The sequence below is a fragment of the Stylophora pistillata genome, chromosome 11 (assembly GCF_964205215.1).
Source record: "Stylophora pistillata chromosome 11, jaStyPist1.2, whole genome shotgun sequence".
Taxonomy (NCBI): domain Eukaryota; kingdom Metazoa; phylum Cnidaria; class Anthozoa; order Scleractinia; family Pocilloporidae; genus Stylophora; species Stylophora pistillata.
In genome coordinates, this window is record NC_142529.1 from 20,106,988 (window position 1) to 20,127,604 (window position 20,617).

Sequence of the window (20,617 nt, forward strand, 5' to 3'; positions counted from 1 at the left end):
CCCTGGATCCGCAAGAACTAGCTCCCCAGTAAAAATCAGGAAAAATAAGTCGCTTTAGTTCTCCAAATGCAGAACAAAGAAACGAAAAAATACCTGAAGAGAGACGGCAGCGCAAGGTATAAAGTTTTTTTTGTTCGATTGTACGGTAGTGTCGGCCTCTAGAAGAGCAAAGTTCTAAGCTATTATGATATTCAGTGAAATTAGCGTTTCGTTTAAGTTGAGTGCCGTTCATCAACAAGCAAAAAAAGTTGAGAATACGCTGTACTACCGATTTTCTTCCGAATTGATGTTCTGCTGACTGAAAAGAAAATCTGAATTTAATTTAATCTCGGTGCCCTCGGACCGCGAAAGTTCTTTTACTTAAAAGAATGTCCAATCCGCAAACAGAACTCCCTAAACTTTTTCATACTTAATGGAAAGCACACAAGTCTTGTCCCCTTATTTCTGCGGGAAGCGAAAAATTAGGGTAGGTATTAATTTAGGTGGTACTGGAGGCTAATTTGGTGAATTTTTCGCCATTTTTGATCATAGAATATCTCGTGACAGATTTGTTGTAGTGACTAAATTTGCACATACAATACAAGATGCTACATATAATCTGGAGAAAAAAACAATTATTTCAGATGTCATGAAAGTTGTGGAACTGCATGGAATAAGGGGGTGTGTTCGAAAGGCCGTTTTGGAGAAAAACTTCTCTAAATTCGAGCCAATTTAATGTTACTCAAAATAATTTGGCACATGTACAAAGAATACGGTGATAAAGATTTCAGCGCAGTCCGCCAAAATAACATTTTATTTTGACAATGATATCGTCAGAAGATGAAAATAAAAAAAAAATTAGGTTGAGATTCAATACCTCCTCATTTGGTCAATTTGTGGCGGACCGTTGCAGACTGCGCTGTGAATTTTCTTCATCGTATGGTAGTTTTGGTTTGACAAGTTTCAGATCAAAGGAATTTATCATCCCAAAGGCAGACGCCTTTTAAATGGAGCGGCTTTAACGGTAGAACACAGATATTGGTGGAATAACGGGTCGGTTAAAGGTAGAGAAGGACTCTTCTGCGCTGCTCCATTTAACCGGCAGTAATATTGGAAACTCTGAAAAGTTCGAAAATCATGAACTTCAACTCGCTTCAGTAAAGTTGATATCTTGGGTTGACGGTCGGGATCCGCAGCAGCCAGACAGTGCACTCTTATATTATCCAAAGACAGCTGAGCATAGTTTTAAAGGAGCTTCTTTTTATATCTTATTCATTTTGTCGTTTTCAAAGTGTGGTTACGTGTAGTCTTCTGTTCTTTGACGGGTAACTTCGACCACTAAAATGTTAGTGACGATCGAGTTACTCCCTCGACGATCCTGGAACGACCAGCTCACTCATTCCGTCACTGAAAATATTGGCCATTTGCCAGATCACGTCTCCATTTTCTCGTTAGGGTCCGCCAGAAAAACCTTCCGTTGTATAAGCCCAGTCACAATCGAGTCATGGTATTTTACCACTTGTTGGTTGACCACGATCCAGGACGGTGACAAAATTGCATGGTCTTAGCCCACTAAAAGTCCAGACAATAAACAAGCTCGCGTGCTCCTGGCTGTTACCCCATGGGCTGTTCGGAAAGGCAATGTCCAGGCAGTCAAAAACTTTGCGTGTTCTTAGCCGTCTGACATTTGTTGAGTATTCTGTAGAAGCTAATCTGGTTTAGCAACCCATGTTGAGAGGTAAAGGGAATTTTAGAAACGAAATTATAGAATGAATTCATGGTTTCGCAAGTCGATTAAATCAGGAACCATAATGAGTAAAGTACATCTTTTCATGTAAAGAACTTTGGGGTGTACATATTAATAAGTGACGTTTCATCCTATTTACAAAAGGCGCCTCTGACAACCTAACACTCTCCTGGACTTCCATTCTGTTGTTGGCAGGAATGAAGGCTTACTCGTCGAGTAATTTCTCCAAAAAGCAACAATCAAGAGAGTGGAAATTTTGTAATCTCAGCCCAGATTTATGGGTTTAAATTGTAGGTACCAAAATAGTCTAAAAGTTGTTTTGAAGGGTTAAGTTAGGAATAGCACATGCTGTCACGAGTTACTGTAATTGTCTTAACAGGAGTAAAATACCAAGTTTGAGGGAAAGAAAGAGCTTAGAAAGAGAGAAAAGTAAAAGCCATTGTAGCTCTTCAGCTTCTCAGTGTATCCCCTGGCAATGTACCAACGTTTCCATGTGAGGAGCGAATCAGTGATGCGAAACAAATCCATCAACAGTGTGATTACGCTGCAGTTATTTAAAAAATCTAGTAGAATGACTGCGGTTGGAGCTATATGGTTAAAAAGGCGTTTATATCTTTGACCATGAAGGATAGAACGTGAAAAAGGCCATGAATTTGTTAGTGTATTTTCCTACAAACCTAAAAGACGCAAACCCTCTTGGTAGCGACCATACATGTCTTTCAAGCTCTTATCTACCTCACGGAATTTTAGAGGAATGCAGCCGTTTTCCCACCATGCAATAATAGTAATAAAGAAAAATGTAAAATTACAGAACATTGTTTGATTTAGACCAAATTCGCGAAACAAATATCACAAGAAATGAGTGTTAGAGAACATGGCGAATCTACATTGTAGTCTTTGGGTCGAAAGGATAAAGGGCACCGAGATTAGAGCTTTAGCGATAGTTTTTTCTTTATAGGACCCTCGATCTTCAAAAATTGCTCCCAACTAAAGTTGAAGACAATACGAAATCTGCAACGCGATTTTCTTGCATTGAATATATCGACCTCTCAAATTACTCTAACTCCTACAAATGTGGCTCTTTCTGGAATGAGGTGCTGTTTAAGATTCTACTCAACTTCTTTTTATGCTCCCTTAGGCCTTTCAGATGTAAGAGTGAACCACACATTTTTAGTCCAAGACATCGAGTCAGTCCCACGTGCGTTGCTTTCTCTTTCCTGACCTTTTGGTATAATCAAGAGCTCAACGCCAACACCCTCTGATGTGATATTTTTATTTAGTTTTTCGAAACGATAACTTCTTACTTAGAACTACTTAGAACTCTTTCTTGACCTTTATGTATAATCAGGAGCTCAACACCCCCTGATGTAATACATATATCTTATTAACCAAGCGCGAGGGCCGTACTGGGAGAATATCGGCCCGAGGTCTTGACAGTACGGACCGAGCACAGCGAGGTCCTTACAAAAAAGACCGAGGGCCGATATTCTTCCAGTACGGTCCCGAGCAAGCTTGGTTAATAAGAGATTTATTATACGACTGAAGTTCAAAGGGACACAAGTGCGGTATCATTCGGGACCATTCGGGACCATTCGGGACAGTGCCCGGTCCAATACTGAGAGAATATTGACCGGCAATATAGCATTTTGATTGGTTGATTTTAGTTATTGGCCCTCTGACTGCCCGAGTCGTGTAATAATATTTCAATAATTTTCATTCAGTTTTACGAAACGACAACATCCTTAGAATTAGTTCTTAATTCTGGCGAGATTTAAGGATAAATTTAAAAAAATCAGAAACTCAGTTCTTGCTGATCCTTTAAATTTCCTATCTACGTGTAAAAAAAATCTTCTTTCTACTTAAAGTTGGTTTCCAATGTCAACTTCCTTTTCCTTCCAATGAATCATACAGCCAAAGTCCTTAATTAAATGAACTTTGAACGCAGACTTTTTCGGAAACAGCCTCTCGTTTTTTCAGCGAGTACAGAGTCCTTGTAAACGAGTGTGGCCTTTTTGGTTACACCCACGGTGAGGCCATAATAGATGTTTGCACCTCATCAAAGTGACGTAATGACCACTTGAAGCGTGCGCAATCAATCTATTGCGAAAATATTACCGGAAATGCATCTTCAGTCTGCAAAACAAGAAGCGAGAATGAGTCACGTCTACAAAAGATTTCGCAAGATATCATGTATTCCGCCCACATCATTACGTCACCTCTCTTTGTGATTTAGTTTATCAAACGTAAAAACGTTGTAACTTACAAAAATACTCATTATAAAATTAAATTAAATTGTTGTATTTTTGGGACGTGATCATTGGTGATAAAGCGCTGAGGACCGTAGCTAATAATTTTCTTTGTTAGGTCAAACGGCTAAGCAAATAGAGCAAATGATAAGAACCACTGAAAAAAATTTATAAGGAGAGTGAATGATACGTTGAGCATAGCATCGGCGGGAAGGAGGCGTTAGGATTCATACTTGTGCCTCTTAGTTGCCTTTAACTGCTTGGTACTTTTCAAGAAAACAGAGGAACTTGCAGAGTCGTGCACGAAACTACTGAAGATTAATTTTTCAAACCGCAAGCCTTCCGGAACTACCTTAGCACGCGCTTTTTTTCATTACATGTGTTGATTTCTAGAAATATGCCTGAGAACTTTGTAAGCATTTGCCAATACCTAAAATCACCGAACAAATCTGACCCCGGCAACTTTTACTAAATTACGGCCAAAGCCAAATAGACTCTTTTAGACACGAAGAGTGAAGGCTTTGAGAACTTGAAGAAGAACTGAAATCCTTTCGTGTAAAAGATTGGTTATGCCCTTGGAAGTCCTTTCAATACACTCAAAGAGGGGGGCATTGGGGCCTCTGGGAAACTGCAAAACTGGAGAAAAAAACCTCCAAAACCGAAAAACCGACGAAAAAAGGCAGCAAAACCGAAAACCGCATGCAAACCTGACAAAACCGCTACATCTTCACCTTTAAAGGGGTCAAAAAGGAAAAACCGAAAACTGCATCGGAGTTTTCGTGAAAACCGAAAACCGAATGCAAAAACACGTAAAATCCGCAAACCGCTCTGAACATCAAAACCGAAAAACCGAACCTTTTCGGCCCAAAAACCGAAAAACTGATCCAAAAAACAGTCAAAACCGCAAAACCGAAAATCACAAAGCCCCCCTCCTCAAAGGCAATGATAACCTTAGGAGATATTGGTATTTGCAAAACTAAAGAGCTACGAAATCGGTAACATTTACCCTTTGGGCCCTGAGTGGGTGTAGAGTTTCATGTGCCCAAGCTTCTTTTAAGCTACTGAGTTTTTGATCCCACATGATCCCAAGGCTTAAATGTAAGCATCCTTGAACAGTTATTTATACATTGAAAAAGATATTAAAATGAACGGTTAGGAAAACACATTTATAAAACCTATATGTGATGAATTACGATTGCTTGGGATGGAAGGCCGGATCCGCCGACTTCAGTGTACAGATGATTCTAATAATCTACGATAAAAGCTACCAACCACTCAGTTACACACAACTTACAGCCTTTCAAAGTCACAGCAAAAAGTGACTCTATTGAAGTTCAAGAGGAAAACATTTTTCAGTTTTGGTAACTGTCAAAAAAATATGGCCAATAAAAGTTCTCCTTTCGTTGGCATGAAGGCGATCTGCTGGACCTGGGTGATAAATTACAACTGAAACAGATAGCTTTGTTTGGTCTGGGTGTCATGATTATCTTAAGTGGGAAGCAGTTTAGAACTTCTCAAGGCGAACGGTACCCTGGTCACAGAGGTTCTCTTCTCTCTCTCGGAGTACGATAATTCGGCGCGAAGCGCCGACCAACGAGCTGCAAAGCTTGGTTGCATGAAAGTGAGATTCTCAACGGTCCTGACCAGAGGTTCTCTCCGCTCGCTGCTTTGCAGCTCGTTGGTCGGCGCTTCGCGCCGAATTATCGTACTCCGAGAGAGAGAAGAGAACCTCTGGGACCAGGGTAGGCGAACGGGCGCATTTCTACTCAAGAATGAGTTGGATTCGCCAATGATCAAGCACAGGTCACGAAGTTTTCATTCCTTAACCTTCCTTAAAAGAACCACTGATGTTTCTGTTCATGAATTTTACAAAGAATTATCTTTAAATATTCAGCCACTGTTATTTGCAATCCACGTGTACAATGTTCTTTCTCCTTTATGAAGCTTATTTATTTATCACTGTACTGCCTCCTTCCTTTCTGTTTAATGGAGTAATAATTTATCGACTCAACATGTTGAAGCCTCTATGGTACTCTTAGTTAAGGACAGTTAATTGACGAAATGGGCGAAAAAAATGTATCGTTATGTAACTACATGTACCTAAGCAGATCTTTCTTTTGTTGAAACTTTCTCCATTATAACCTGCTTGAGACAAGTATTTTTTTCTGTCAGAGAAGGAACTAAAGCTGATGAAAGCTGTAACTTGTATAAGAGAATTGAAATAATTCACGGCATAGAGAGCGTGGCTTAAGTCATAGAGGGTCACTGCTTCTATTCATTGATCAACGGCTTATTCTTAGTCGTGCATATCTCAACAATAGGGAAATTAAACTTTCTGTTATCAATTGATCTCGACTCTTTGTACTGATGAAAACAAGAGTACTTACGCGAGCGAAACTAAGCGTGAAGTCACGAGACTCAGTGTTCAGATGAATCTAGATAACTCCGACTGTTAGAATGGTGCAAGTCTCGCAATTTCAGCCTGAGTAAAAATCAATGTGTTTGTAGGATCCATATGCCTTGAAGCTCTCTGACGAAGGGCTAACGCTCAAAACGTCAGTTTTAGAAACTCTTTACACTGGCCAACTCAGTCGATAAAAAGGAATTATCTTCCATTTTTATCATGTTTATAGAAGGAGGATTGTACATGTACAATATATAGCACTTTGCAGCGTTTGGCGGTACGGGAATAACTATTGCCTAGGGCGAGTTCATTTCCGTTCTGTTATGATAAGAGTCTTAAAAATGGATATCATATGTTTTGGAAAGTGCTAGGTTATGTTTGCCTAAGGTAACTTTATGAGGCATAATCTTAAGCGTTGTCTTGACCTGCTAATGCATGGTGTCAGTAACCTAAATTTTTTCAAAAGTAATTTTTGCTGACATAAGCGAACAGCTTTTGTTATCTCGTGTTTTATCAGTAAACGTCAGCGGCGTTGATGTGAATTTGACGAGTTTTATTGAAAAGCTTTCAGCAAGATTCTTACAGCAGTGCAATGGTCCTGTTGTCGGGTTTTTCGTGATTAGAGTGGACGATATGGTAGTCTCAGGGTGAAATCCCGGAAATAAGATTGCATCGTCATGTTTAATCTGATTAATCACCAAGGGTACAAATTATCAACTAAAAAAACTTGAAGCATAAAAAGGAAGGCTTGTCTTGTCTTATGGAGAGAAGAGCATCAATCTGTAACGTTATGCTCAGGTTTTTAAGCGGTATTGTTGAGCGGAAAGTTGAAGTGGCAGCTGAGCGTAAAGATAATAAACCAGCGTTTTAAGAGATAGTAGCTAAAAGCAGAAAGGAAATCATCGGATATGAAGCTCATAAAGTAGTGAAGAATTTCCGGTCATATTGTGAATAAAATATGTGACGCAAGTGGCAGAGGTAGAGGAAGTTTTCGTGCCTTCGCGCGTGCGACCACCGCGAAGTGTATATTTTCCATCCTTTTTATTACAATTTTCAAGTGGAATATTTCATCGCCAAGATGTCAGCACTTTCCGAATATCGTGAGGATTGCGTAGCTATTTTTTATGTTATTTGTGCTGTAAAGCTCATGCAAGGAATGAAATTTTCATTTGCCTGGACCGTTTAAGTTGTCTTAAATATCTTCTTGGACAGGATCTCTTTTCCTAGGGGGGCGAGGTATCTAAAAAGAGATGAAGTCTCTCATGTGAGGTTTATGGCATGAGTTTTGAATTTCGTAGATATTCTTCTGTACGGGACAAAACTTGATGGGAAGATTTTCTTCTATTTCTTAGAGTATTAGTGTAAAAGTTTTTTTTTTAAAGTAATAGCTGATTTTCGACTAAATAAAGGAGAGCACTTAAACATTAAAGACATTCAGATTTTCTGACACACCCCCACCCCCCACCCGGCCGCCATCTGTCCTCCGATAGTAATGTTTCCGTATGTGATTGCAAGAGTATCCCGTTTTCGTACAAACGGCCCGACTGGAAAAATAGAACTGAACACGTACGAGCGAGCGAAAAAAAAAAAGAAAAAAAAAAAAAAACGCGTTACCTAACCCACTGATCGAGAGCATAAAGTACGTTTCTAGACCTTTGAGGAATCATACAATTTCATGACCAGAATCTTTTTGTGAAATATCTTACCACAATTTACCTTGCGCCCTGCCAGCTTACTATTATCATTTTCTGATAAGACCACTCGTGATAAAGCATGATCAAGGGGTGTTTGCATCAATTTTCTGTCTTTTTTGAGCTCTGACACTTTGACCTCACTAGAGATTTATTGATTGATTGACTAGGTTTTTTTTCCCTTTTATTTCTCCGCAGTGACAGTGCTAATCTTTCACGATTTATGGTCGCACCGTTATACTTGGATTAAATTCTAGACAGACCTTATTTTTCGACTCAATGCCTTAAGAGCTCGGGTTAAACCACGCGCACCGAAAGCCCGCATTTGATGGGAGATTTACACTTTGCCACAACAGTTCATCTGCTTTAATATTTTGCGTTTAAGGGTTTTCGTCATAATATTCTGTTTTAGAGACTGTGGGTGGTTTTAAAACGTTTCCTTTAGTCCAGTAACAAGATCTGTATAATCCTAATGTTGTACTTTTGGACTCTTTTGTTGTTGTGAAAGGATGTCATTAGATTTCATTCTTCCGAACACAAAACGCTCGTTTTCATTGGCTGATTTGCCGTAAGAGAACACATTTGAACTTTGACTCAGCTACGCAGTATATCGGCTCTGATTGGAAAATTTTTATTGTTTTATTTCTAAACTGAGTGCTGATTGGCCACTTTCAGTTCTAGACGTCACTCATCTCCGCTGGCGTTTATCGATCGGTACCCTTTTGTTCTCACCAGGGGTGAGGAGTGGCTCTGTAAAAAAGAAGAGAGCTTGCAAGTTCTCTGCAGTCGCACTTTGGATCTACAACGCGATATGAGATCCATTTTATTCGTGTTGTTGGCCACTGGGGCATTTGCGGGTACGTGATTCTATCGCTTTCGTTTTACTTCAAGAAAGGTTTTATTCTTTGACGATCAGATTAGGATTTTCCACTCAAAATACAGGGCTCCATCGATTTTGCATCGTTTCTGGCTGCAGCATTTGTTTGCGTGTGCCCTATTTCGAGATGATTTGCAAATTTTCAGCTCTGTCGATTTCGCTCGTTCTGCGTTCTTATTGGCTGTTGTCCCTCTAATCGCAGAAACATAGAACGATTTTCCAACGATATGTTGTCAAATTGTCAAAATTCGCTCTTGTACAGAGGCAAGTTTGGTCACAAATTGCCCGAGCAAGCCAAGAACACGAAATCCGTCGATATCTCGGGGACACATCGGTTTTCTATCGTACTGCTCTGGTTCTTTCCCGAGGGGACTTAATAGAAAAGATATATGTTGAATGCTGGAGGGAAACAGAAAAATTATGGGCAATAACTATTTATATCCTTGGTTAATCTTGTTTCAGGTTCTCCTGAATTGTTTATTGTTCCTCCTGTTTTTAATTATGTCATAGTATCTTGGTTGCTCTGGAAGCTCGATACCTTGATTAACGATTTACTTTCGTACATTTCTTGTAGCGCCCACGTCTCTTCATGGAGAGAGGCCGCCGGAATGCGACAAGAGTAAGTAAAGTTTACATGTTCTACATTTGTTTTAAGCGAAGATGTCGACCCTTTAGATGTGAACGTTTTCCAAAATGGCAGATTGCCACAGTATTAATTTGATCTGTGGGATTTTGCCGTTTGAGATCACTAAAGGAGTACTGTCACATAGCTTTGCAATCATTATTAGGTGTTTTCTTCCAAGCTTGCGTTTTCTTCTTGAACAATTCTGAGTCATGGGATTCGCGGTAGCCCAAAAAAAAATTCCGGAAATGACATCGAATCTCCGACGGACTTGTTGACAATCAATTCTACAGAATGCATGGGGTTTGATTGGCTTACAGCACGCTGGAAGCACGCGCAGGACTTTGGCAAAAGTCACGGGGCACCTGTGTTGCGTTACAAGTTTTGCACACTTTTCAGATGTTTGACCTTGCTTCCTGCTTTTCCTTTATCTAGGGTCGAACAGATTTCATCATTTAAAAGAGTTTCCTTACAATTATGAAGGAGAATCAATAAGTAGTGTTGCAGGCTCGTCTTCAGCCCGCTCAGGGTTGAAAATCCGCGCAAGATGTGTCGTCAAGTCCATTGCACCATGTCAGCATGTCTTGAAGGTAAGTTTTTTTTATAGACTCTCGAAACTCGATACTTATTGATTGATTGGATGTTTTTTCTTTAGTCACGAGGTTGTTGTTTCGAAAAATAACTCTTCGTAAGAACTATTCAACTTGATAAGACCACCATAATCGAGGAAACTAATCTTTGCAGTCAATCATTAGTTTTGAAGCATTACAAAAAAGCGATTTTTGTTTCGTGTGAAATGCTGCCTTATTTTTGTTATTGGATGTAATTTTCATCCAATCCCGCAATATTCCCCTGATCTGGTCTTATCCCACCCGCTAATCCACTGTTAGACTGATTCATTTTCACCAGGAAGGTTCTTAGGTCTCGAAACTTTGAAAAAAGATTTGACCTTTGCGAACAAAATCGCTTTCTTTGATGATAAAATATGTCGATGACTCGCCGCAACTCTTTCCCAAATATTTCGTGTTATCCTCCGCGCCCGGTTACCCCTAGGGTAATTCCTTCGAACTTTTCGAGAAGCAAAGATACGCTGTGAAGAGGGGATCCAATTGAGAATCTGTATGTTGTCGTAATACTTGATTTTGCCAATAAGTTCATGTATCGGTCTGCAAAATGAATGCTTTCTTAGAGATTAGGGTATCAAAACAACTGTAGTTTTGTCTCTTAAGCTCTTGCTTCGTAAAATTTTTTGAGCTCTTGAAGTGAGTAAAGCTTCCCCATCCCCTTCCCGCCTTTCGAGGATTAAAACTGTATGTTGATTCTGTCGTTTCAATTTCACATTTTGGCATCCATTCCGTGTTCGCATTTCTGTCTTCGTTACGTAACGTTTTAGATAATTGAGTGCTACTGATACTCTGTCTGAATGGGTGATTCACTTCTTAACCGGACGGTATGCAAAAGCCTGATGGATAATCTATGGATTTTAAGAACTCGAAGCTATAATTTTACAAAACATGACGATCTTTTTTTTCCAATTGGAGAGAATCGACGCTCGCTGACTTTTTTTTACGATTGCACTTGTTTGTCAACGGCTAGTATAAAACAAGGCTTTGATGGGGTTTGTACTTCAGTTAAATTGATTGTGATGGATTGAAGACGAAAATTGAGACAGCTTTTCCATGGAGAGGTCAGGAGAGCAGAAATCGTGAAAACAAAACTGGTCTAACTGGTCCAAAGTCGAGTTTCAAATGATTATTTTTAGCCATTTCCAAAGAGCGCGCGCGAGAAAGCTCGCGAGAGAATTGTGGACCCAACCAAAATCTTACTTCTTATGTCGTATGAACTTGTCAATGAATTGAGCATTTTGATCTGGAAATACTCAATGAGAGTTCTCAACCAAGAGACTGACCAGATTGTTTTTCTTATTCATCGATCCCATCAGAATGGATATTAATCGAGTACCAAACAGAATTCCCTCGCAATTGAAACGTACAGTATTAAATGATGAAAGGATGAAATTGACAAGGATCGATTTCATCATTTCAACTGATCATGCAACTGCTGAAAACTTGCGCTCTGCTCAACGAAAAATAAAAAAAGTTGATTTATTTAGTGAACGCGAGTGAACTGTAGGAGAAATGCATAAGATAGGATACCAGAATATTCATCACGCATCTAACTGCATGCCGAGTCAGACAACATCCGGCCTTATAGGAAAAAAGATAATTTTAATGCTCATTTGTCTCTCATTCCTCCGAGGTCAATGTTCAGTTTGCGGTAAACTTATCCACTTTAAGTTATATCCTATGTGCAATCGGTCGTTTCACAAACATATCGCTTCCAACGTGAATTTTGACCTCAGAATAGCACCGAGACAGAAGAAATATGGATTTGACTTTACCTCAGCACGAAACATGTTGCTGCAAGACTAAATAAGAGCTGTGTAATCCATATTCTAAAGTGACCAATGACCACCGCGATGGCTTTCACGTCTTGAAATAGCTCAATGCAAGTAAAAGCGGAAATGCCACGAAATCTGGCAAGAAATGTATTGAAAAAACATTCCTTACACTTAAGACCCCGAGTAGTCATGTGCTTCATTTGTAGGTTACAAAAGAGGTTTTTTCTTTCTTTTTCAAACTTTTACCGTGGCTAATCAACTGCTTAATGAAAGAACTGTTCATTGACTGCTTAATACAAGAGCTGTACTGGCGTACAGTCGCCTCCAACGCAATGACGCAGAAACGCGAAATAAGGCGTCTGAAGTTCCTGTAAACATGAAAAATTATTTCTTAAGAGTGCACTTTGTACCCCTCAAAATTCATCATATTTCCATATCGCATGCCAGACCGCCTCTTCGAGTATTTTCGCATATGTTTTCCTTTGGTGATTAATTGTCTTACAAGTTTGCATTGTGGATTGTGGAACTTCGCCAATGCTCTCAAACGTTTTTTTTGCACGTTAAAAATGGTAAATAAAGTCTACTTTCGCAGTATGCTGAAACTTCCCTTAAGATTATTTATTACAATAGGGGTGGGATGGGGGGCGGGGGCGTTGTTTCGAAAAAGAAATGAAATTCTATAACAAGAAAAGTAAACTTCAGTTTTCAATCTCTTCAACTATTAGATTACTTGTGACATCTAACTTGCTCCCATGACAAAATACAGAGATTGAAAGTCGAAATCTACTCCGCCCACTTACTACAGCCGAAAAAAACTAGTTCTTTCTTAAGGTTGAAAACTCGTCAAACCTGTTTATCTTCCAGATCGACACAGTTGAGCTCTGGGAAGCACAGAGCAAGAACCCCGGTCCCTTGGATTATCAAATATCCCAGGGATCAACAGCTTTTGCTGAAGAGCTTCAAGCTCAAGACCTTGTATTCAGAATGGATGCAGGACGCATCACTGAGATCCTCGCCCATCCAGAGGAGCCTTCTCATGTTTTGAACATCAAGAGAGGTATCCTCAGTGCACTTCAGGTGCAGTTTGTTGAGGATCATGCCACCCTAGAGGAGGTAAGATTTCTGTTATGCTGATTCTTATATGTAAGTCGAGCTGGAATAGAATCTGACGAAATCTGCTCCAATATTGCCCATCCACGCTCCATTTGGACTTATAGCTGTTCCTTCTATATTTTTGAGCAATTTTGAACTATAATTGGTTAACGTTATCGATTTGAATAGGGTGTCAGCGTTTACATGATGTTGCAAATTATAAAGAGATAAATCCTTAGTTTATCCTTTGCATTCTAAAAAAATTTCATTATTTATTCTCCTTACAGTCTGCCATACAATTTTCACGTGGTCGGTTCGGAGAATTTAGTTTTTGATCGATTACTGATCATTCCTAATTCTCATCAGTTATCTGCTTGCTATTGAATTGATTTTGTCAGGAGAAGTTCTGTTCTGGTCACTCATGTGGGTTAAATAGTTAGCTTATTAGTGCATTTGAAAAAGGTGGCCCTTCTTATTTACGATACGTACATTTTTATTGTCTCATCTCTTAATTATAGTCTCATTCCTAAACAATCATTCGCTTTGACGACGGGCCAACTCTCGAAACGTCAGCTTTGAAACTCTTTACGGTGGCCTATTTACGTTATAAACTCATTGGATACAACCAAAATGATGTCTTTGTACGTGTTTGCCCGATCATTTATCTTTCGTGTGTTCCTGTTGTTTCTTCGTTGACTCATAATTCTGTTTGAAATATCGCTTTTCTCAACAGAGTTTCTCAGTTGGCTTAGAAAGTCTTAAGGACGTCATGGCGTATCTTGTGAAAAGAGTTATATCGTCCATAATGCTTCTCTTATAACTAAATGTATAAAGGAGATTAATCTTAAGTATTGTTTTGTCTTGCATTGTAGGACGATGTCGTTGGTAGGTGCAAGGCGCGTTATGAGATTAAATCACGCCATCTGAGCAGACGCCCGAAAATCGTTTACAAGACACGCAATCTGACTGAGTGTACAGATCGTGCACAGACCGACATCGGCATTCACGTCCATTCTTATGAAGAAAAGGTAACCAGAGAGGTTTTTCTATCACTGTTTTCAAAGGGTCAAGTAGCTTTGTCTACAAGTCGAGCCACTAAACACAAGCGTAAGCTTGACAGTTGTAAAGAACATCGAGGTCCAAAATTCAAACAGGAGTAAAACAGGGACAACTTATTCACGCAATAACCACGATAGTTTCTTAGTCAAATAAAATACTCGGCAAATAAGGACGAAAGCGTGACATGGATTGCATTGCAACCAAAGGAATACCATGTGACGTCGACTGTCTCTTTATACCGTTATAGTCATCCAATATTTAAGGAAACCTTTAGCTGCGTTTTAAATCTTAAATCGTCGTTGCGAAACTATCTCCTTTTTGTTTTGTTTTGTTTGTTTTTTTTTTTTTAACAGCCCATCAGCCTACTACATTCAAACAGCACATGTAAGCTGTACCTGACCGCAAAAAAACGCACCCAGAAGGTAGTGTGTGAGGAGGACCATCTTTTCCGCCCGTTCTCTGGCGGTTACAAGAATGCCTCTGGAGCAATAACTAAAATAAGGTAGCAGATGTTCTGTGTGATGAATTAACTCAAAGTAAAATCGACTGGTATGGTTTTGTTTAAGAAGTACAGCGATTTCTAATTTGGGCATGTATTTCAAAGTAATCATTACTCATTGATAATCTCATAGCTTCTAATTAGTAATTTTTTTCACTTTCACACTTAACCCTTCTGCATCAGCATGCAAGAAATGTCCAGAAATGCATGTAGTAACAAAAATGGCAGATTTTACGAAATTTTGTTGACAATGTTGACGGATTTTACGAAATTTGTCAATCTGTGGAAATTCAGCCAAAAGTGACGATTCAGACGAAATTTCGCCAAGGTTGCTGACGAAATTATACGAGTAAGTAGATATGAGTAGATATGATATAAAAGGGCCCCAAAAAGCTTACGAATTTGGCGAAAGTGACGATTCTGACGAAATTTCACCAAATTGCCATTTACGTTACTGCAGTAGGTACATTCTCCACATCGTGTTCTACTCATTTCCTAAGGTATCGACGGAGAGAATAATTGACAATCAAGATTCTCTTTAGTTAGTGATCATTTCTCTTTTTTTCGTGATCTTAATGCTTGATTCAGGGGTGGTATGGTCGGGAGATATTGGTTGTTAGTTACCCTTGGGGCGGAGGGGGTTAAAGGGTTATAAAGAGTCATTCTTCTCTATCATAATGATATATTTTCGTTCCTTTATAGACAAGTTTTGGAATTGCAGTCTATCCTCACCGCATCTGAAACTGCAGTACCTCTCGGTAGGTGATTTATTTTGATATTTGTACTTTCTTTTAATCAGCTCATGTAAATCGTAAGCAATCCTGAGCTCATAGCAGTTTATAAACATTAGGTGGATATGATAGTCAGCTGGATGTAATTGTGGTTATTGCGATTATTTTTTCCCTTTCCTTTTGTTCAAAGCCAGTCACTAAACGAGTAGACCTCGTTTAATGGCAATACCCATGGAAAAGAATCAAATAATTTGAATAATAAAACCTCAAGAGCAGCGTTCTAAAAGAGAAAATAAGGGAAATTAATAACAATCTCCCGTATGTTAAACTATCGATCATATTTGTGACAACACGAGGGTGAAAAAGTTAAACATATACTTGAAATTTGGACTTCAGGTCTTACTTTCTAAACATAGTATTTTTGTTACATTTTTAGAGAGACTTCGCCCAGTTTCACTGAGGTATGCCCATGCTCAGCCCCAGTCTAACCAGGAAGCTATTACGGATGCATTTTACTGGGCAAGCCGCCTAAGTAAGGAGTCGAAACAGTCAACAAAGCCCGAGTCGGCCCAGCACTTCTCTAACCTTGTGTTTAGCATCCGCAAGCTTAGCACGCCAGCCATGGAAACTTTGTGGCAGAAAATCCATAACGAAGAAGATCCTAAAATGCGGTAAGTGAAATTTTTTTCTCTACGTAGAAACACTGTCCACAGGCTTGATATTGAAGTTTTGGCAATGTCGTTACACGAGAAAAAAATGTCACATGAAAGTGCTTTTCGGCGAATTTTGTTGGAGTAATCGCGCACCACCAATCATATATCAAATATCAGAAAAAATATAGTTGAATATCCTCCAAATTCACAGGATTAGAAGCAATTTCTTACTTTTTATTTTGTAACATAGTAAACAACAGCATAGTCAATTTCAGCTAACTTGATGCGAAAGTCGAAGACAGCGGTTTAGAAAATTTTTGATTGTGTGAACCCTTAGTTATCCACGCATAGAACATGAGATTTCCTTTACTGATGTTACGTTCCTTTTTCTCTCTTTTAGCGAATACTTCTACGATGCTCTGCCTCACTGTGGTACAGGAGGATGCGCAAAAGTAATGAGCAATGCCATCAGGAAGAAGCTGGTCAACCATGAGCGTGGTAACATGTTTCTCGCTGGATTGGCTATGGCAGGAAATCCCACAAAGGAGACAGTCGAGCACGTGTTAGAGCTGTGTGAGGAGAACCCTGGAAGAACCGCCATGTTGACTCTTGGAACACTCATTCACATAGTTTGCGAAAGCAAGCCACAGGAATGTAATGATCAGGTAAAGGTAACGATACTGTACCAGTCTGATAAAAGCTTTAAAAGATTAGCATGTAACATCTCCTTCCAATTCCAATAAGTTGTCTTGTAAAAAGGTTATGAGAAGAGAAAAGCTTTTCAGCTAGAGGCCGTTATTTTGGAATAAGGCTATACTCTCCTGTGTAATTTACAAGGAAAAGTATGGCAGTGAGTAGGAGGAGTTATTAAGTGGATCGTGGGAGTTGAGGGGTAAAGGTTAAGTTGTAGAGTATCCCTCAAAATGTGTATTCTTAGATTAGCACATGCAAAATACGAATGTTTGGTTATTTTTCAAGTTAAACATGGTAGTCCTTGTTTTTTCCTTCTGTATTTAAACTTTGCTGAGACTTAAATTGTTATTGAAACACTTCACCTTAAAGCGCGCATAAGATGATAGTATTTACGTGGATTTAACGCCATGAAAACAATAGTTGTCATTATCACGACAATCGTCATTATTATCGATAATGTAATTTTCCTTAGTAATAGTATAACTATCATTATCATCATCATCATTATCACTAATCATAATAATTATTATTGTTATCAGTAGTAGTATCAAAAGGCTTTCATAAAAGATTTCTGATATTATCAATTTTCTTTTCAGGATCCAGAAAACCCCATTACAAAGGCTGAAAACTTCTTCTTGTCCCGTCTGGGTCAAGAATGCAAGGGCAAAACACCGGAAGATTTTGAGAACTTTATCATCACCCTGAAGGCCATAGGAAACGCTGGTCGACCTTTAAAAGCTGAAAATGTCTTACTCAATTGTGCCTGGAACTTAGAAGCACCCGTGAACATGAGCATCGCAGCACTCGAGGCCCTTCGTCGCTTGCCTTGCAGTAAGAAGATGACAGACCAGGTCTTGCAGATCTATGGCGAATTTAACGTGGATGTTGAAATCCGTATCGCAGCATATCTTGCCCTCACAAAGTGCCCAAGTCCAGAGGTGTTCAGGAGCATCGCCGAAATCCTGAAGAATGAAGTGAACAATCAAGTTGGTTCTTTTGTTTGGTCCCACATGACTAACGCCATGGACTCCACAGAGCCAGTTCATGGTCTGCCTCAAGCTGAAATGATGAAAGACGCCCTCAATGGAATGAAGCTACGAGAGTTCAACCTGAACAGATTAAGGTTTTCACGTGCTTGGGAAGGCTCATTTTACAGCGGTAAGATCAATTTGCACGAGTGGGGTAGACATAATTCCTCTTTCACAAGAGCAATACAATATTAAGAAGACAATTGACGAAAAGAAAGAAGAATATCAATTAGGTTAATGTAAGTTGTTTCAAAGCCAAAATTCTCCAAACTAACTCGATTTCAGGTGTTGCAGCGGAATAAGGATGAAGGTTCTCAAAACTTTAGTGACAAAACACAATTTCAATTTTCTTGTGTTCACATTTAACAGATGTCCTGAGGTTCGGTGGATCAGCTCAGAGCCACCTTATTTATCATCCGACCAGTTTCTTCCCACGCAGTGCCATGGTTAACGTTACCGTCGACGTCCTCGGAACATCCATCAATGTCCTGGAGGCAGGCGCACGCTTCGAAGGGTTCGAGATTCTTATCGAGCAGTTTTTCGGAGAAGACGGTTATTTCCCTGACGATCGCATCATGCAGATGTTCAACCTGAAGCCTCACGAGGAGAGGGATAAGGAGGAGAAAACTGTGAAGACCTGGAAACTCAAACAAAAGAGGAGCTTGAACGAGGACTTGAACAAGGTGGAAAATCATTTAAACAAATTGCACCATATGGTAAGTTTGTACGCAGAGTGGTTTTCGCTGCGACTGGGTATGTGGCCACAGTTGTGGTTTTTTTATGGTTAACAATAATCGAGAGAGACTGATTGAAGAGAACGTTTTGGAATAATGTTGTCATTAGTAGAAAGTGAAAATGAGGAAAAAGCTACAGGAACTAAACACGATGTGATTATTTGCAGGGTGTTTGTTGATGTTAATAATACATAACTTGCCTGTCAGTTTCATCCTATTAGGACGTGTACAATCATATGAAATAATACCAAAAAAAACTTTCAACAAAGTGTGATCTTAGATGATAGCTTGGAGATTGACTAGATCTTAAATTCATATGTCAGATTTCTCATTTTTAACCCCTTTTTTAATTTTTCTTTTCTTTCATGATTGTGTTCCAATGCACTGAATTAAATTTTTGTCAATAAAATCGATCAGTTTTTGTCACGTTTCGTTATTCATCTTCGTTTGTTAACGACATCTTGTCTAAAGCCTGAAAAAACCTTGGATTTTTCATTTCAAAGAATTCATATTTCGTTACTTCTTTGTAGATGGACAACCGTAAGCATCACCCATCTGGGGCTGTTTCTGTGAAAATGTTTGGTAACGAATTGAGACTTCTCAGCTTTGACGACATTAGCTGGTTGAATGACGAAGTGGACAAAATCAACGTGATCGACATCTTGATTGCTTTAGCTAAGGGAGGCAAGAAGAGCTTCAGTAAAAGCATGATGTTCCTGGACGCTAAGACTACTGTCCCAACCATCCTTGGTCTTCCGCTTAAAATGAGCGCCAAGGGAACCACTGTGGCCTCAGTGGAACTCGCCGGGAAGTTTGACATCAGGAACATGTTTTGGGGAAAGATGCGTTTTGATATACGTGGGCATGTCAAACCCAGGTAAAATAATTGAGGACAGTGTGCAGTGTTTGTATAAAGACAAGTTGAGTTTTAAAACAGATTTAAAGTGGATGAGTTTTTTTTTTACCGATTATCATTAGTATCGGCCTGGTAATCAGCAAGTTTAAAAGATTCTCGCATCATATTCGTGACATGTTAAACCTTCGCTCACATGAAACTTAAATTAAAATATATTTAAGTGTCCACTTGAAGTGGTAATTTTGTAAAGTCTCCCCAAAAACATGATAAAATAAGTGAGTGACAAAACAAACTACGGACTGGCATTGCACCCTTAAGATGTTTACTTAAATCTCCTAACAAGCTATTTAAGGCGCGATCGCTAAAGGGGTTGATCTTAGTTTTTATGTATTTATATATGAATATATAACTTTTTCGGATTTGCTCCATCGTTGTCATAGTTAACAACGAAGGGAAGCTGAAGAATGAAGGATTGATTAGATTTTCCAGGGAGTCGAGGGAACCGTTCATCGGCCTTACAGCAGTGTTGCCCATTGTGCGGTCTTTTTTCCTAAACCGCGTCTCACTTGTCGATGGCATTTTTGTTTTGTAGTGCTATTGTGGACGTGAGTGGTCGTATGGGAGTGAGCGCAGTGTATGCCGAAGCTGGCGTCCTTGTCAATTCCTCATTGTACACTGTAACACACCTCAAGGGAAATGCATCATATGCGCAAGGAGAAATCTTGAAATTTGAACTGGGTGTCCCAGAGGAACCTGTTCAGTTTGTCAACGTATCGTAAGTAAAGCTTTTCTTTTATATTGACATCTTTCCATTTCATGATGCCATCATTGTGGTAGGAAACACAGTCTTACTTAATGATGATTGTGGTGTTACATGATAAGTCTTTTTTAACCCTTTACAACCTTAACATCAGTATGCATGTTCCCTATACCTCTAAACTACACATTTCTTTTGGAACTGGCAAGGAGAATTTGTTTTCCAATCAAAGTTCTATGGGTTGGCAATCATCTCCTACATTCTCATGATCTTGACGAATGACTCGGCTGTATTACTATGAGCAGAAATTAGATGCTTGTCACTCTTGGGGCTGAAAGGGTTCATTTTCTCGTAGGTCATCACTTTTCGTTACTCTCAACGACGAGAAATTAGCTATTGAAGGGGCGCCGAGAAGGATTGAGGTAAGCATTTAAGGACAGAGTCTAATGCATTGTTACTTATTTAAGACGATGCATGACATGCTTAGAACAAAGCAAAGCTACAGCTGGTAGGATGGAACTCTCTTAAGAAATAAGATAGAAATAAAA

At 39.3% G+C, this 20,617-nt stretch overlaps 1 protein-coding gene and 1 long non-coding RNA gene across 2 annotated transcripts in view; one reads left to right on the forward strand and one right to left on the reverse strand.

The window, feature by feature from the left end:
- Positions 1-1,965: 1,965 nt before the first annotated feature.
- On the reverse strand, positions 1,966-8,061 carry LOC148720513 (uncharacterized). Its single transcript, XR_015993433.1, has 2 exons — positions 6,360-8,061; positions 1,966-3,859 (listed from the first exon to the last, which is right to left on the reverse strand). It is a non-coding gene; the product is annotated as an uncharacterized LOC148720513 (long non-coding RNA).
- Positions 8,062-8,820: 759 nt separating this feature from the next.
- Positions 8,821-20,617, forward strand: part of LOC111325671 (uncharacterized) — a 29,405-nt gene continuing 17,608 nt past the window's right edge. Inside the window, exons 1-14 of the mRNA XM_022929528.2 lie at positions 8,821-8,924; positions 9,519-9,563; positions 10,002-10,156; positions 12,832-13,080; positions 13,932-14,087; positions 14,472-14,620; positions 15,320-15,375; positions 15,785-16,019; positions 16,402-16,666; positions 17,291-17,852; positions 18,092-18,438; positions 18,987-19,333; positions 19,905-20,087; positions 20,425-20,491. Of these exons, the coding sequence (XP_022785263.2) occupies positions 8,879-8,924; positions 9,519-9,563; positions 10,002-10,156; positions 12,832-13,080; positions 13,932-14,087; positions 14,472-14,620; positions 15,320-15,375; positions 15,785-16,019; positions 16,402-16,666; positions 17,291-17,852; positions 18,092-18,438; positions 18,987-19,333; positions 19,905-20,087; positions 20,425-20,491 (2,862 nt within the window). The 5' untranslated portion in view covers positions 8,821-8,878. The remainder of the gene's footprint in view (positions 8,925-9,518; positions 9,564-10,001; positions 10,157-12,831; positions 13,081-13,931; positions 14,088-14,471; positions 14,621-15,319; positions 15,376-15,784; positions 16,020-16,401; positions 16,667-17,290; positions 17,853-18,091; positions 18,439-18,986; positions 19,334-19,904; positions 20,088-20,424; positions 20,492-20,617) is intronic.